The sequence below is a fragment of the Phalaenopsis equestris genome, unplaced genomic scaffold, assembly GCF_001263595.1.
Source record: "Phalaenopsis equestris unplaced genomic scaffold, ASM126359v1 Scaffold000108, whole genome shotgun sequence".
Taxonomy (NCBI): Eukaryota; Viridiplantae; Streptophyta; class Magnoliopsida; order Asparagales; family Orchidaceae; genus Phalaenopsis; species Phalaenopsis equestris.
Window position 1 is genome coordinate 7,168 of NW_018164550.1, and position 16,530 is coordinate 23,697.

Here is a 16,530-nt window from a genome sequence, read left to right on the forward strand (position 1 = left end):
GCTGTAGCTAAGTTTAAAGCACCAGAAAAAAAGTTCCATTTCAGAGATAGATCAGTTGCAACTTCCGACTGAAAACCAAACAATTTCACACCAAATTTAAGAATTGACCGAAGATTGAAAACCAAACAATTTCACGCCAACAATTGCCTCTTGACTAACTACATTGACTGAGAAAATATAAGTTTACATTGTCTGACTAACTACAATGTTTTCTCTATTATCTGACAATGTTCTGACTAACTGCAATTTCACACCAACAATTTCCCCATTGACTGACTACAATATTTTCTCCATTTTTATCTTTTTCCTTATCTTTATTTGATTTGACTAACTACCCGGTGATATCTGTAGTAATTCATATCGCTCGTTTGATCTGTTTCTTCCGGTTGGCAATTCAAAACCAGCTTTGAGAGCTTGAAGAAATAACTTTGCCACACTTTATCTTTGGAATACATATTCTTTATTATTATTATTTTTTCCAGAGAAGGATATGCTCGCTCTTCACCATTTTTCCTTTGGTTCGGACGCTTTCCCCAATCAAAGGTCTTTGGCATATCATGTCCTCCCAAAATTAAATTTTGTTGAGGACTAGAGTTGGCTGGCTGCTTTTTGCTTTCTCATAAGCAGACTGTTTTTCTTTGTCAGAGTCTAAAGAGGTGATATGTGTTTCGCTTCTTCTGGAGTCTGCACATCTATTTCTTTCACCCTTGTTGAAATGACCCTTAAACTTTATGAAATTAAACTTTTCAAGTTAACAACCCAATTTAACAATCATTGGAAAATAGTAATAGAAGCTATGCATAAATGTGGTACTATCTTATCATCGATATTACCCATCAATAATTGAATTGCATGCTCTTTTTCTAATTTTTGTTTGCATGTCATTCTCATATTACACTAACAAATGATATATTTCATCATCGACTCACTCTTCTTCCTTTCTCCAGAGCGAGATTAGTAATATTTATTTTTTCTGTTGCGCTGACAAATCTCTTGATAAACATTGTTTCAAGCTCTGCGAATGTTTTCACAAAATCATTTGACAATTCTACATACCATTCAAAAGCAGTTTCTGTCAAACTACTAATGAATTGGCGGACTATCAATGCATCCGTGTCCGTGGTATTGCCACATGATGCCTTGAATTGGGCTAGATGTTATTTGAGAATGTCACTGCCATTAATGATATTGAATTTTGGCATTGAATATCCCTTTGGATAAGGACTTCGTCATACTCAACTGGATAAGGGCGGCCTTTACCCATCAAGTTCTCAGCTTGTTCTGAGGCTATATTAGCCTTGATCTTTTTATTGATTAATGTTTCAAGCTGCGTCGTTGTCACGTGCACGGACAGACTGACAATATTTTGAGGCATAAGCTGGAGACTCACATAATATGTAAAAATATATTAAAATTTTATAGGTTATGTGCGGCCCCATTCCAACACCCCACTCTCTTCCCTCTCCTTGAATTCGCCATATGTGGCATAATCAATCTACATAGAACGCTTTTTAATATAACTACTAAAATAAATATAAAGCCAAAGGTCAAATTAGTCGTTTTATTTGTTATACTTCGATGCATGAACGGTAAGTTATTTTGATAAAGAAGGTGGATTTACATCATAATTTTTAACTGTTGAGCCCTCCTTTTGTAGTATGTTGTAGAAGCAATAAAATGTCATCTCTGCCATCTACCACTGTTTCAGCTGTAGTTGAGTTTAAAGCACCAGAAAAAAAGTTCCAATTCAGAGATAGATCAGTTGCAACTTCCGACTGAAAACCAAACAATTTCACACCAAATTTAAGAATTGACCGAAGATTGAAAACCAAACAATTTCACGCCAACAATTGCCTCTTGACTAACTACATTGACTGAGAAAATATAAGTTTACATTGTCTGACTAACTACAATGTTTTCTCTATTATCTGACAATGTTCTGACTAACTGCAATTTCACACCAACAATTTCCCCATTGACTGACTACAATATTTTCTCCATTTTTATCTTTTTCCTTATCTTTATTTGATTTGACTAACTACCCGGTGATATCTGTAGTAATTCATATCGCTCGTTTGATCTGTTTCTTCCGGTTGGCAATTCAAAACCAGCTTTGAGAGCTTGAAGAAATAACTTTGCCACACTTTATCTTTGGAATACATATTCTTTATTATTATTATTTTTTCCAGAGAAGGATATGCTCGCTCTTCACCATTTTTCCTTTGGTTCGGACGCTTTCCCCAATCAAAGGTCTTTGGCATATCATGTCCTCCCAAAATTAAATTTTGTTGAGGACTAGAGTTGGCTGGCTGCTTTTTGCTTTCTCATAAGCAGACTGTTTTTCTTTGTCAGAGTCTAAAGAGGTGATATGTGTTTCGCTTCTTCTGGAGTCTGCACATCTATTTCTTTCACCCTTGTTGAAATGACCCTTAAACTTTATGAAATTAAACTTTTCAAGTTAACAACCCAATTTAACAATCATTGGAAAATAGTAATAGAAGCTATGCATAAATGTGGTACTATCTTATCATCGATATTACCCATCAATAATTGAATTGCATGCTCTTTTTCTAATTTTTGTTTGCATGTCATACTCATATTACACTAACAAATGATATATTTCATCATCGACTCACTCTTCTTCCTTTCTCCAGAGCGAGATTAGTAATATTTATTTTTTCTGTTGCGCTGACAAATCTCTTGATAAACATTGTTTCAAGCTCTGCGAATGTTTTCACAAAATCATTTGACAATTCTACATACCATTCAAAAGCAGTTTCTGTCAAACTACTAATGAATTGGCGGACTATCAATGCATCCGTGTCCGTGGGAATGCCACATGATGCCTTGAATTGGGCTAGATGTTATTTGAGAATGTCACTGCCATTAATGATATTGAATTTTGGCATTGAATATCCCTTTGGATAAGGACTTCGTCATACTCAACTGGATAAGGGCGGCCTTTACCCATCAAGTTCTCAGCTTGTTCTGAGGCTATATTAGCCTTGATCTTTTTATTGATTAATGTTTCAAGCTGCGTCGTTGTCACGTGCACGGACAGACTGACAATATTTTGAGGCATAAGCTGACGAGTCATCTAGTTCATTCCATTTCTCTCTCTGGGGATATCTCATATACCCTAATTTTGTGGCATTCTGTTGATAGCGGGGTTAGCAACAATGCTGCTAGGCGCTTGATGGTTTTTTGGTAGGGTAGGTGTAGGGACCTCCATAATATTTCCTTGCATCAACTCCATCATCATAATCATCTTCATCATCATTTCATTTATTTTAATGTTGAGTGAGATATTTCTTTCTCCTTGACTCTTAATTGACGTCACATTTAGTTTTGTTATTAAACTAGTGCAACAATACTAATAAGTTTTAGTTTTTCTTCTCTTTATTCTTCTTCATTTTTTGCTTCTTCATCGCCTGAAGAGGAAATTTGCTCATTCACCCATTGCTTTTTATGGGGTTCTTCGGGAACAGTAATACGACCTCGTTGTCGATACTATCTCGTGCCAGGTTGGTAGTTAGCAAGGTCTGCCATATAGACTACCTCAACCTCCATTGTATCTTCTTTTTTATCATTTTCTTCTTGCACTTTAATCTCCGAGCGACGCTTCCAATAAATATTGAACTCAAAACGGAACAAATATTTTCTCAATTAAGGGTTTGTTGGAGATGACTTTCCTCCTTGGGAGGAGTTGATTGATGATAAAACTTATTGGAGGATTCTCTAATGTTTAGACAATCACGATGATCATCAAGTTGGGTTTCTTTCTCACGGTCCATTCTTGATGAGCAGCGGATCTCTAGGAGTGCACACTAGATGTCATACTTTTTCTAGAAAAAATTTCTTACTCATGGGGCCTTGGCCTCCATATTTGTTTATCTTTTCGCCGGAACCTTTCAGTTCAGATTCCTGGACATTGTCCCGACGTCATGCTCTGATGCTCACCGAGCGAAATATACCTGAGCTAATTTGAGATTACTATTGATGATAATCTTCTAGTCAATTTTTGTTCTGTTCTAGTTAGAATGGGTCTTTTATACATCTTTTTCATCAAACCCTTCTCATTTACTGCTTTTAGAGCCTTGTGCACTCAAGAAGAAAAGGTCTCAGATTTCTTTCTTTCTTCATATAGAGATTGGCGTTGTTATTTCCAGAAAGTTTGTTATATATCACTAGTAGAACTATTCCTCTTCACCCAATTAAAATTTTCAAACTTTTTATGGGTGGGAACACTTGTTCCTGACATCAAGATCAGCGAAATATTTGGTTGCTTAGGCAATATATGCTGAGCTCGTAATTCATCTTTCTTTCTCCTCCTTTGCCTTCGAGTTAGCTTTAGACGAGGAAGCTTTAGCATCATGCGTGTCTTGCACGGGAGGTGCATAAGACATTTTAGCATACTGGCGAACAAACACTAATGAATATTTAGCATATAATAACATATAATGAATACTTTCGATTAACACTAATCAATAATAATTGAATATTTAGCATATAATAACAACAGACTTAGGATTTAAGTTTTAGACTTCATCACTTGAAGTTTAAAGCGAATGGTGAGGGAATGATGACAAAACCCAATTAAGGTTCCATGGTTTCGTCATCCCGGGTCGTCTTGGCTCCTGATCTACTTAGTCAGATAAGGTAGTCGACCCAACTTGACAGAAAAATTCTTGTCAGCAGCCATGAGTTACGTTGTCAAAGAAATCATTATAGATTTGGGGTGGATATTTGTCTAAGAGGATAAATTTAAACCGACCTTTGTTAACAGGAGAATTTGTACCAATCAATTGTATTCTTATGATTCACAACTAAAAGTGTAGAAAGTTGTTAAAGAACATACAAATTACTGTCATTACCATAATATAATGGTGTCATTTAGCGGCAACCACCCGATTAGAGGACTCTAGTCGTAACTGCTATTTTGTGATGTCATTTGACGATAAACCATGCAGACAGAGAACTCGAGCCACATCCTTACTAGTGCACAATTGTTTTGATTGTGAATATAGAAATACACTTAATATGAAATCAACTCTCTTTGAACCAAAGTCAATTAGAAATTTGTCACTCTTGACAAACTGCTGTGGAAGGTGGATGAAATTTTGCTTTTAGCTCTTAAGTGATTGAATTTTAACTTAAGTTTTTGTTGATTTTTTTTAAAATCTTGATTTAAAAGATTGACCCCTCCAGTTGAAATCCTCAGTCAACACGACCATCATCGGGGTGTTTGAAAATTTAAAGTATTTATATTTGAAGGGGGCATTTAATTTTGTCAGTTTAAACTTCTAATGTACAAGCCCTGTCGACTCCTATCTTTATATGTAGAAGGATCGGACTGGGTGATTTGAACTTGTAAATTCTTATTTTAGAATTTGAACATTTATTAGGGTTTACTAAACTCTTCAACTCCAATACTTATGAGGAGGAGGATCTGATTAGTTGTGGGACATACAATCCTGTCCTATATATGTGGCGGCCCGATTAGCCTAGTATTTGAACATTCTATGCGTTGGTTAGAGTACATTCGAGCTTTTGATTTATGTATTTGAGCTATTTTAGCTGGAGCATTTGGTGACTTAATGCAATTTATATGATTGTAAACATGAATCAAATCAAATGGCTTAAAAGAATTCACCTTAGAAATTTTGTTTAAATATAGAGCTATTTATACTCGAATTGAATATTATCTTAAGAGTTGGTAAAGTGATGAAATCATTTACACATCTTGAAAATTGGTTGAATGATTACATACAAGTTTTCATCTTAAGCTTATTACCACCTTCTGTTCACTAGCATATGTATTGCGAATCCGATGACGAGATTTTAAAATTTCAAAAGTTTTCATATTTCAGTTATTTTTCGTCTTCTATGAGTCGAAGTCCGAAAACTTAATTTTAATGTATTTTCAGATTTACGGGCTTAAAGTTTAAAATCCAAATTTAAATATTTTAAGTTTTGAAAGTTTATATTTTAAAAGCCAAGAATTTTAAAAATTTTTAAAATCTTAAGAACCTAAATATTCAAAAGCTCATGTCTCAAATATTCCAAACCCTAACAGCTAACTTTTAAAAGCTCGTCCCAATCATTTTAAAATTCGAAATGAATCACGTTTTATTTTATTTTATGAATTCAAAGTTTCAGATTACAAGTACAAATCACCAAAACTTTTGGCAGCTACTCGGCTTCAACCTCCTTTAGGGGGCATGGGAGAATGTCAACATTCCTAGCTATCTCAGAAGACTCGCTGTCATGCGGTCGGGGAGCACTAGCAACATTTAATCTGTGATCTCAAAAAGATGCGACGGGCCTTCAAAATAACTGTAGAAAATGTTAGGTTACAAATTAACATCCCTATTTCAATATCCTCACGACGTCAACCCCTGATAGGGGGCACGGGAAAATGTCGACCTTATTAGCTATTTCAAAAGACTCGCTAGTCAGTGTTGTGAGACACTATGACCGGGGAGTAAAACATAATATTTCACCTGCAATCTCAAATGATGTGACGGGCATTCGATATATCTTTATGTTGTGCGGCTTCTGATCAAGAAGAAACGGCGAGGAATATTTTGTGTGGTTTGTTGCGACAGAGGGCGAGTGAGAGGGAAGGCGTGGGAATGAGACAAACAAAATAAATGCGAATGAGTAGGCAGAGGCTTCACCTCTGTTTGTAACTAAAGAGGAGAGTGGGGGAACATTTATCTCTTTTTGGCTTTTTCCCACAAGTGGAATGAGGTAATTAATTAAGTAATTAATTATTTTAATTAATTTAATTTAATTAATTAGATTATTTATTTATTTGTTTATTTTCTCTTGCAACTTTCTTCTTCTTCCTTTTTTTTATACTGTCAGCAGTTGTAACGAAACATTGTCTTTAAACCAAACAAAAACGATCGGACGGACATTCGATATATCTTTCTATTGTGCGGCTTCTGATCAAGAAGAAACGGCGAGGAATATCTTGTGTGGTTTGTTGCGACAGAGGGCGAGTGAGAGGGAAGGCGTGGGAATGAGACAAACAAAATAAATGCGAATGAGTAGGCAGAGGCTTCACCTTTGTTTGTAACTAAAGAGGAGAGTGGGGGAACATTTATCTCATTTTGGCCCTTTCCCACAAGTGGAATGAGGTAATTAATTAAGTAATTAATTAGTTTAATTAATTTAATTTAATTTATTAGATTATTTATTTATTTGTTTATTTTTCTCTTGTAACTTTCTTCTTCTTTCTTTTTTTTATACTGTCAACAGTTCAATGAAACATTGTCTTTAAACCAAACAAAAACGATCGGTCATTTTAAGAGGCTATGCTGACAATTCAAAAACCAAACATTTTTACATTATAATTTGGTAATGTTGATTTATAGAAGTCAAGGTTGATCATTTAATTAGTCAGATTTTGATTATTAGATTGATTTTATTTCATGTCCTCTGTCCTTTATATTTTATGTGCATTCTATAAACTTCCCATCCCTTTATGTATTATGTTTATCTTTTATACGCCACTAAAAGGGGCAGTAACTCTTCTTTGAAATCATGAAATTATTACCAATAATTCATGTGGAATCTATAATATGTCGAGGAAGATACTACTTATAATTTTGCTTTCTCAACTGTGATTTTGCTGCATTTACGTTTAGAATCTCTAGAATTCCTTATAGAAGCTTAAGTTCATTCATGTGTGCTCCAAAAACTTGTGCTCGGCTCTTCTGAAAAAGTTGTGACCGAGCTAAATTTTCAAAAGGCAAATTAGCTTTTATTTTAGATAAGACCATCTAGAATTTTTATACTCGATTTCCACGGACTTTAGAATTTGTTTTTAGATTTTTTGAAAAACTTTTCATTAAGGTTATTTGTCATGCATTAAATGTTTAGTTCATAGTAGTAGCAATTTGATTCAAGGTTGAAAATATTTACAATCTTTAACTTGCATCGGATGAGGTGAGAATGATAACAAACAGTATGAAAATCTCATGATTTTAATGTCTCGAGTTGTCATGAACCTTAACCTACTTAGTTGAATTATTCAACCAAATTTAATTGAATGATCACTATCAATAATTACGGATGATGTCGTCGAGAGGATCCTTATAGATTTGGAGTGTTTATTTGTTTAAGGGGGTAATTTTATGTCAACAATAGTTAACAAATGATCTTTTGTCGTCTCACTTGTAAACTATTATTCACCACTTAAAGAATTTAGGCCGTTGGAGAATTTACTTGTTTTGGTTGTGATTATAATTTATAAATTATAATGTCGTTTGGTGATAAACCAGCTGGTTTGAGGTTCCTAGTCATAATCTTATCATTTGTGGCGCGATTTGGTAGCGAAATCACCCACATATTTGACACATCACATTTTTATTGGCATGGGATTTTTGAGTAATCATAGAGTTACATCTGATATGAAATTGATTTTTTTAGAAGTTTAAGCTATTTTAAATCTATTACTTTTGGCAAACTGGTATGATGGATGGTTGTTGCTTTAAGCTTTAAGTGATAATATTTATTTGAATATTTTAAAAATTATAAATTTTCTTGATATTTTTGTATTTGGCACCAAAGTGATTTTCATGAGGATTTGGGTAGCATTAAAATGATAAAGATCCTCTCCGATTAAGATTTTTTATCGATGTAGCCATTCTTTATTTTCATAAGGTGAGCTTCATATTTTGTATATGATTTGAGTTTTTATATACATTGTTGCATTAACAATTTAGTCGACTTTACCTTTATATTATATAGAGAATTGTTCAATAGACTTATATTGTGAAATTGAGAGTTTGAGATTTTTTTTTTTTTTTTTTTTTGAAAATGAATTTTCTTTGAGAGAGGCATTGAAGGCCTTCATAAAAAAAATAATTTGAGTGATTCGTGATAGATAGTCTAATTCTCGGTGCATGATGATCAAATTGTCTCAATTAAAGTGTGATAAGAAAGTTAAATGGGTCACAATTTTTTGAATTTTGTTGTGTGAACATTTGCCATATGGTATTAAGCTCTTTCAACTCCAGCTTTTGGGACTTCAATGATGGGACTTGAAATGTGGGGGTTATAATGCTGCTTTATTGGCTTGGTGACTCGCTTTGGAGCATGCTTTTGAAAGGGGTTTTGCAGACACATTTTTTTGAAGTATAATCTTACATCTTTTCACAGTTGTTGCATGCTCCACAAAGTAAGGTAAGTTTGAATTCATCTTATTTTAGTTTACAGATTTTTTTTTAATTTTAATTGAAGTCTATAGCATATTTATGGAGCACATATGTAAGTAGTTAAACCCTAGTTTATGAAATAAAATAAAATTTATAGTTTTTTATTTCCTTGACTATTATTTATATATAATATTTTCTTCTGTGAACACAAAACTTATTCATTTTCTTTTATCGCGTCTTACATTGCCGAGATGTACCACCTTAAGAGTTTAAGCTACATTAATAAATTTACACGCGCATGGAAACTTATAAAAATATGTACCCATTTTTTTATTGGAAGCACTCAAAGCTAAAAATATGTATGATATGATCATTGACACGCATTGTTGATTTGCTATTCAAAATGCAACAAATTTTAAAGAACATATCAGATCACATGGATTACTGTAGTCATCAAAGCCATATTTAAATAGATTCATACATGCTAAAGGGGATAAGTATTTAGTATTTTATTATACTAATCATCTTGGAAAATGTGACTGATTGGGAAAACTGTTTCCCTCGTTTATATTGGAGGAATTTTCAGGTAGTCTTTTAGAGTCGGATGCGTTGGTTTACCAAACTTGTCGACAAGAAAAATATCTTCTAGGTCTAGTTTGTATATTTTAAAGTTCTGATCGCTTGGCCAACCTGCAACAACAATCAGTAAATTAAAAAACAGAAAATGTTTGCAACCTGTGGAGGTAAGAATATTTTAATTAATTAATTATTTATTTTGGTTAGATGACTAACTTTCCATCTCTGGGTGTTTTGTGAACAGGGCGACTTGGGCAAACTTAACTTCAGGATCTTCCAGGCTGATCCATGTTAACTGTAAGCATATCAAATTTAATCAAATTTAATTTTTCAAATTAGGCATAATTCTATGTCAAATACCATATGATAGTCGATATGAAAGAACTAAAATCATGTATATATCACCAGATTTAATTAGTTTTTTAGTATCATGTAAATGTGCTCAGCTAAATATATTTTAAGATGGTATTATCTTAAACTAGTAACCAGCTAACATGACAGCTTAAGCAGGTATGTTTATGCTCCCTGAAGTAACTCTATTTTTATTACATTGTATTTTGACAACTAGGCCCATTAGACTCAAGAAGTGTGAATTATACAAGATTATAAGCGATGGAATGACCACTCTTTGCTTAATTTCTACTTTAAATCTGTTATATTGTTCTTAAAAATTTGTTTTCCAAGCTGGTTAAGTGCACTGTACACTCAATGGTATCTTAGAAATTCTAGTATATTAGGCCAGCAATGTTTTCCAAAATCTTCTGCCAGGAGAGAAAAAAAAACAATAGACATAGAATAGCAAGCGAAATAGTTAATAGCAGCACACTATCTAAACTGTAAAATTTTATATTGTGTTAATATAATGCATACCTTTCCAGTGAGAGTTGTCCTTTTGCATCCAGGGCTTTGAATATCTCCTCCACAAGTTCCACGTGAAGCCTCACTTACAGTTAAGGCTGCTCTTGTTCCATTTATTTCATCTCTTCCTATGGGTTCCAGTTCTGCCAAATAGAAGTATGGCACCCCAAATCCATGCTTGGGTTCTCCATCACTGAACGAAACGACAGTTCTTCGTACCCAGAGAATAAGATCCATCAATAAAGGGAGAGGGAGAGATGCAAAACTTATATTTGTAATACTTAATAAGATGCAATGATCAATTAGAAATGCATTTTAATAGGAGAATGAGTTCATAGCCTTACCCAAATGGAGCTCCTCCAAGATCAGCTGAGATTGTGCTGCAGAAGGGTAAAAAAAGGAAATAAAAAAAAAGGGAATAAAAATGAAGTCTGAAAATATTAATCAAATATAATAACATTAATCGCAAGAGGAAAAATGAATGTCTCATATTTAATTTTGGAAGACACATTATTTCTTTCGATTTTAATGAAGAAAATATCCATATTATATTATATTATCTTATATTTAAGTTGAGAACCTTTCTTATCTTCTTTGGAAGGAGTAGCAATATCACACGACCACTTTTTTCATCTCACAAATTTTGAAAATAGTTCGTAGATACACATATACAACAAAAACAACAACAAAAAGTATTTATCCCACTAAGTGGGTTTGAGTACATGATTTTTTTAACATTGTCATTGTTGGGTCCTAAGCCTCGGATGCGAAAAAGTGTGAGGTGCATTAGTTGAGAGTCAGCGTAAAATTTTTCGTAAAAACCATGACAAGATACACATATACCTCAGGAGGAAATCAAGGAGAATTTTACCTAAGGACACCCCACGTACTTCGTGCCACAAGATAACGGGCTTTGACAGGTGCAAGAACGGGGGGGTCGATTACAATTTGGGCTCTCACGGTTAGTGACGATAGGAGAATAGAGAGTAGAAAGAAGAGATTTAAGCCAGCTGCTTGAATGAACAAGGCAGAGGAAGAAATCTTCTTCATTGTTCTTGCTTTCATCTATACCTTGATGGAGGCCTTGGTGTTGGTTGTGCAACTATATATAAATTAATCTTTCATTTAATAAAGTTATCACAATTCTCATTCATAATTAGTCAAAACTCTCCCAATGGGCATTTACATACATACCACCCAATTCTTATGTATTTACATATGTAAAACCTAAATTTTACTTTTTTATGTTTCTACCACTTACATCTTTCATTCCACATCAAATATACCGTTATTTTAACTATTAAAAAGTGAAATACACCTTTTCATGCTTGAATATGGTGGCATATATGTAAAAAATGAATTTTAGGAGTTAGATATGTAAATACATAAGGATTGAGTGGTGTGTATGTAAATCTTCCTTTCAGAATTAAAAAGCTCAAGCCGAAAGGAGGGATAAGAGGTTGAAGGATGCTGCCATAAGAAAGAGTCAAATCTTTGTTTTCTAGTTTTTGGGAGATAATCCAAATGACAATCGAAGAGACTTAAAGCATTACATTAATGGTAATTAACTCTATTTATTTATTTTTATATCTGAGCCATCTGTTTATACCTTTCATATAAATTAAAATTTAATTATTAGATTTTTTTCTTACGTGGTTTGACTATTCTGAGGGCTGTTCTCGGGAGATTTTTTTTAGTGTAACGAAACATTCTCTTTTCATACAGAAATGAGCAATCATTTTAAGGAGCATTTATTATATAGGGATCATATATGTGCGGATTGGGTGTATTTATGGATTTAATTACATCTTAAATATACTTAATCTGCAATACGGATGATCTGTACGTAATAATTTTTTAATTTGAAGAGGCTAAGCTGACAAATTCAATGGCTCGGAACGGTCTTCAAGTCTAATTTGTCAATTTTGATTTATGTTCTATGTTTGTTTAACTAAAGATTGTTCTTTTGATTAGCCGGCTTCTGATTATTAGATTAATTGAATCATTGACTCTGTCTATTAATAATGAACACGTAAGAAACAGAAAGGTTGAAAATATCGCCGTTAAGTCGTATGAAGGAAGCAATCATCCCAATTTTGATGGTGCCCTGTTAAAATTAAAAATGGGCATTTACATAAATACCAATCAATTCCTGTGTATTTACATACCTAAAACCTAAAACTTTATTTTTTTTGCACATTTATATCATTGAAACCTTTCATATCTTATCAAAAATGTTATTTTTTATTTTTAAAAATTGAAATACATTTTTTTTGTTGCGGCATATACATATATATATCTATATATATATGTAAAAATTGAAGTTTAAAAGTCAGGCATATACATGCATAGGAATTGAGTGGTATGTACGTAAATCGTCCTTTATAAAAAAATGAAATTTCATTTTTGGGAGCAGAACTCTATCCTGCATAAGCAAAGAACTCGAGATTTAAGCCCCATTTGGCACTACATTTTTGCTGTGGCGCGGCCAGCTGCTGTGGCTCCCGTTATTTGGATGGTGCGGCGCGGATGCGTTTAATTAAATACACCCGATAAGCCACACTGTGAACTCGCCCCTGCTTCTTTGGCATTACTTGGCATTCTTTACTCTCGTGCCCTCCCTCCTACTCGGTCTCCTCTCGCAAGTGATTTGCCTAGCGGTTTTTGTCTACTCTCTCTTTGTTTATCAGCACATCTGAATAGGATTTTTGTCGAGGTTGCTTCCTTCCTTTTTCTTTGTCCTCTCCCCCTCATATCTTCTTCATGAAATAGCTCTATTAACAACAATGCTCTATTTGTTAACAACAATGCTTTATTTGTTAAGTGATTTGCCTAGCGGTTTTTGTCTTCTTCATGAAAAAGCTGGTTTAGCATCTGTTAACAACAATGCTTTATTTGCTGTCTTTACGAATATGGATTGACAATTATCCTGACTTTAGATTTTTGAGTAAGAATTTGAAAAATGCTTGCTAGGTGGTTTAGCAATTGTTAACAACATTGTTTCGGGTGCTATGCATATTTTGTTTAGGAGGAGATTTTGATTACTTTGTGCTCTTTCTGTGGGGATTTTAGAATTTTGTGATATTTCCATAACTACCGCAATATTCATCTATAATGTTTAAGGAAATTTACAAACCAACACACGATTCTTACGTGTTACATTCATGGCTGTTGTGTGCATAATATGAAGTTTGAAGAATGATGGCAGCAATACTCGTGTGTATTTTAGTGCTTTACCATTATTTTCCTATGTTGCTTATGTTGTTATAGTATTCATTTTGATGTGGTTTTACAGACTTGAGTGTTGTGTACTAAATATTAAAGTTATTGTGTGAGATATGTAAATTCATTAGAATTGTGTTATGTATGTAAATGGTGCTTGTTGGATGATTGAATTATGTGGGATTGGTACATGCTAGTTGGATGAAATTTTGTTAACTACTGAATAATACTTTGGGAAAAAAATAATGCATAAAGTTCTAATAATAAAAAAAAGTTTTGGGATAAAAAAGAGTTTATGTTTTGTGAATTGTCTGTTTTTATTTTATAATGTTCAAACTGGATGATTGTTTTCAGGCATAAAACGTGCTAATATGAACAGTTCAGTTATAAATAACACTAATGTACCAGAACAAAATATCAATTATTCATAAACAATTGCAACACAATTGTTTTGAAACTTCAAAAAGCAAATCGACTGCCAGTTTTTTTATGGTAGTTTTCTGCAAAACTGCTGCGCAACAGTTTTTTAATAAGCTACATTTGCCCCAAACAGATGCTTACTCTCTAAAAATCTTATATTTAAAGAAGAGGTGTTACATTCTGGGTTTTTGGTGGGTTGTTAAAGAGATGATTTTTAGCCGAGTTTGGATCGGTTGAAATTAGCTCAATCGGATTGAACTCGATACACAACTTGTTGTGTCGTTTGCAAGTTAGCTCCACTCGAAATTAATTCGAGCTCAATCTGTCTCGAAATAGAAACGAGCTGATTTAAAATTGAGTTATTTAGATCCATTTTAGCTTGAAGTTGGCTCGATCAAACTCCAAATCAAAACAAGATGGCTCAAATTAATTTATTTTGATGCGTTGCATCTCAAAATTGGTTCGGAGCTCGGTATGTTCAATTTTATTTAGCATTATATATAATTTTTATAAATAAAATACACTTCAAGCAGATTCATGCATGGCTTGAAAAAACAATTGATCCAAAATCTTGGCTCATAACTCGCCTCTTCTAGTTTGATGGGATTTCGATCCGAGTTAAAATTTTGGCTTATTGATTGGGGTTACAAGCAGCCATTTCTAAACACATGCTGACTCAATTTTTCAAAGTTTGTTGTGTGAGACAACAATGCTGACTAAATTGTAAAAATGGAAGATAAATATGTATAAATGAAAAATGTCCAAGTTTCTGAGAACCATCTATTTCTCCGTCAAAAATCTATTAAAAAGAATTGACCAAAATATTATAATCTTATATCATCCATCTAATAAATATATATATATATATATCTTTCAATGATAGCGAGGGTCTTTCTTGGAACCCAAGCTTGATGCTTGTTCTGCAATATCTACTAAATTATATATCACAATGACCATACACGGATGAGCACAAACTCTTCAATATCTACTAATTTCATTGGCAACTCTCTCGTATAATCTCTCTTTTTTACTTGGCATTTTATACTTTATTCCAAAAATAAGATGGCCTTCAGTTATTTTAGAGCTTATTTGGGATCACTTTTTTTTCTTTTATTTATGTATTTTTTTTTTTTACTTACAAAAATAGGCTTAATGCTTTTTTCTTTGCTTTGCATTATTTATATGTAGGGCTGTCAAAAAAGCTCGTTGTTCGCGAACAGTTCGTGTTCGGTTCGTCAATGAGTTCGTGTTCGATTCGTTCGATAAGTAAACGAAACAAACGCGAACAAATTTTTTTCGTTCGGTTAGTTAAACGAACCAAACATGAACAGTAATGCGTTAGTTCGTGTTCGAATCGTTATTGTTTGAAATATAAAATAATATAAAATAATTATATATAAAAAATTTATTATATTTTAAAACATTAAATTTTATAAATTATAATATATAATAAAATAATAATAATAATATATTAATATACTATAGTAGTAATATACTAATATAGATATTGTATATTTATATAATATAAGTTATATAATTAATATATAATATTATTTTTATATATTAATATTAGGGATGTCAAACTGGCTCGTCGTTCGCGAACAACTCGCGTTCGGTTCATGTTCGGCTCGTTCGTTAAGAAACGAACACGAGCTTATTTCAAACAAACTAAATTTTAAACGAACCGAACACGAACACAAGCTTTGTTCGTTCGTGTTCGGCTCGTTTACACCCCTATTTATATGCATAGCATACAATTTTTTATATTTGCATTCATAGCTACACAACATTCATATTTTTAATATTACATAATAAATAGCATTTCTATCACTTTTAAATATGAAATGCATAGTTTTATATTTAAAATATCAAAATGCTATGTATGTATGTATGTAAATAAGAAAGTTTAAGTGCAAGACAAATACAAATGAGTTGTGACACGTAATTTTTTTTTTTGCTTTTAAAAAAAGTGAATTTATTTTTAAAAAGATTCAAAATATCTATTTCTTTTATCCTTCTGAAAAATAAAAGATTAAAAACTCATTTGAGATCTTTTTTATTTTATTTTACTTATATTTTAATTTGACACCATACATGTTTTAATATATTTAATTAAGATATTGTTCCTTTTGGAAATGTTAAAACCACCCAAAAAAATTTTTCAATATTTTAAAAAATATGCCTATTTATGTTTACAAACAAAAAATAAAAACATGTTAAAAATTATTAAACAAACATATTTTTAAAATAAAAAAAAAATAAAACAGATTCTAAACAAGAGCTAAAT

The 16,530-nt window shown here is 32.6% G+C and overlaps 2 protein-coding genes and 1 long non-coding RNA gene across 3 annotated transcripts in view; 2 read left to right on the forward strand and 1 right to left on the reverse strand.

Annotated features, from left to right (window-relative positions):
* The first annotated feature begins 9,004 nt into the window (after positions 1–9,004).
* On the forward strand, positions 9,005–10,060 carry LOC110020901. Its single transcript, XR_002293579.1, has 3 exons — positions 9,005–9,195; positions 9,754–9,910; positions 9,988–10,060. It is a non-coding gene; the product is annotated as an uncharacterized LOC110020901 (long non-coding RNA).
* LOC110020900 (protein CREG1-like) lies at positions 9,508–11,792 on the reverse strand. Its single transcript, XM_020719181.1, has 5 exons — positions 11,473–11,792; positions 10,946–10,981; positions 10,614–10,812; positions 9,960–10,038; positions 9,508–9,857 (listed from the first exon to the last, which is right to left on the reverse strand). The coding sequence occupies exons 1-5, from the start codon at positions 11,664–11,666 to the stop codon at positions 9,733–9,735; spliced, it is 633 nt and encodes a 210-aa protein (XP_020574840.1). The 5' UTR covers positions 11,667–11,792; the 3' UTR covers positions 9,508–9,732.
* Positions 11,793–15,237: 3,445 nt separating this feature from the next.
* LOC110020902 overlaps positions 15,238–16,530 on the forward strand; it is a 5,604-nt gene continuing 4,311 nt past the window's right edge. The window contains exon 1 of the mRNA XM_020719182.1: positions 15,238–15,254. The gene's annotated coding sequence lies outside the window, so the exon portion shown is untranslated. The remainder of the gene's footprint in view (positions 15,255–16,530) is intronic.

What these genes read in the sequence shown, in the direction of transcription:
- LOC110020900 (XM_020719181.1), bottom strand. Translation starts at nt 11,666, where the DNA reads ATGAAAGCAAGAACAATGAAGAAGATTTCTTCCTCTGCCTTGTTCATT. An exon ending in AGTACGTGGGGTGTCCTTAG is followed by an intron (nt 10,982 to 11,472) that starts GTAAAATTCTCC and finishes ACCCTTCTGCAG; the next exon opens with CACAATCTCAGCTGATCTTG. An exon ending in CTTGGAGGAGCTCCATTTGG is followed by an intron (nt 10,813 to 10,945) that starts GTAAGGCTATGA and finishes CTGGGTACGAAG; the next exon opens with AACTGTCGTTTCGTTCAGTG.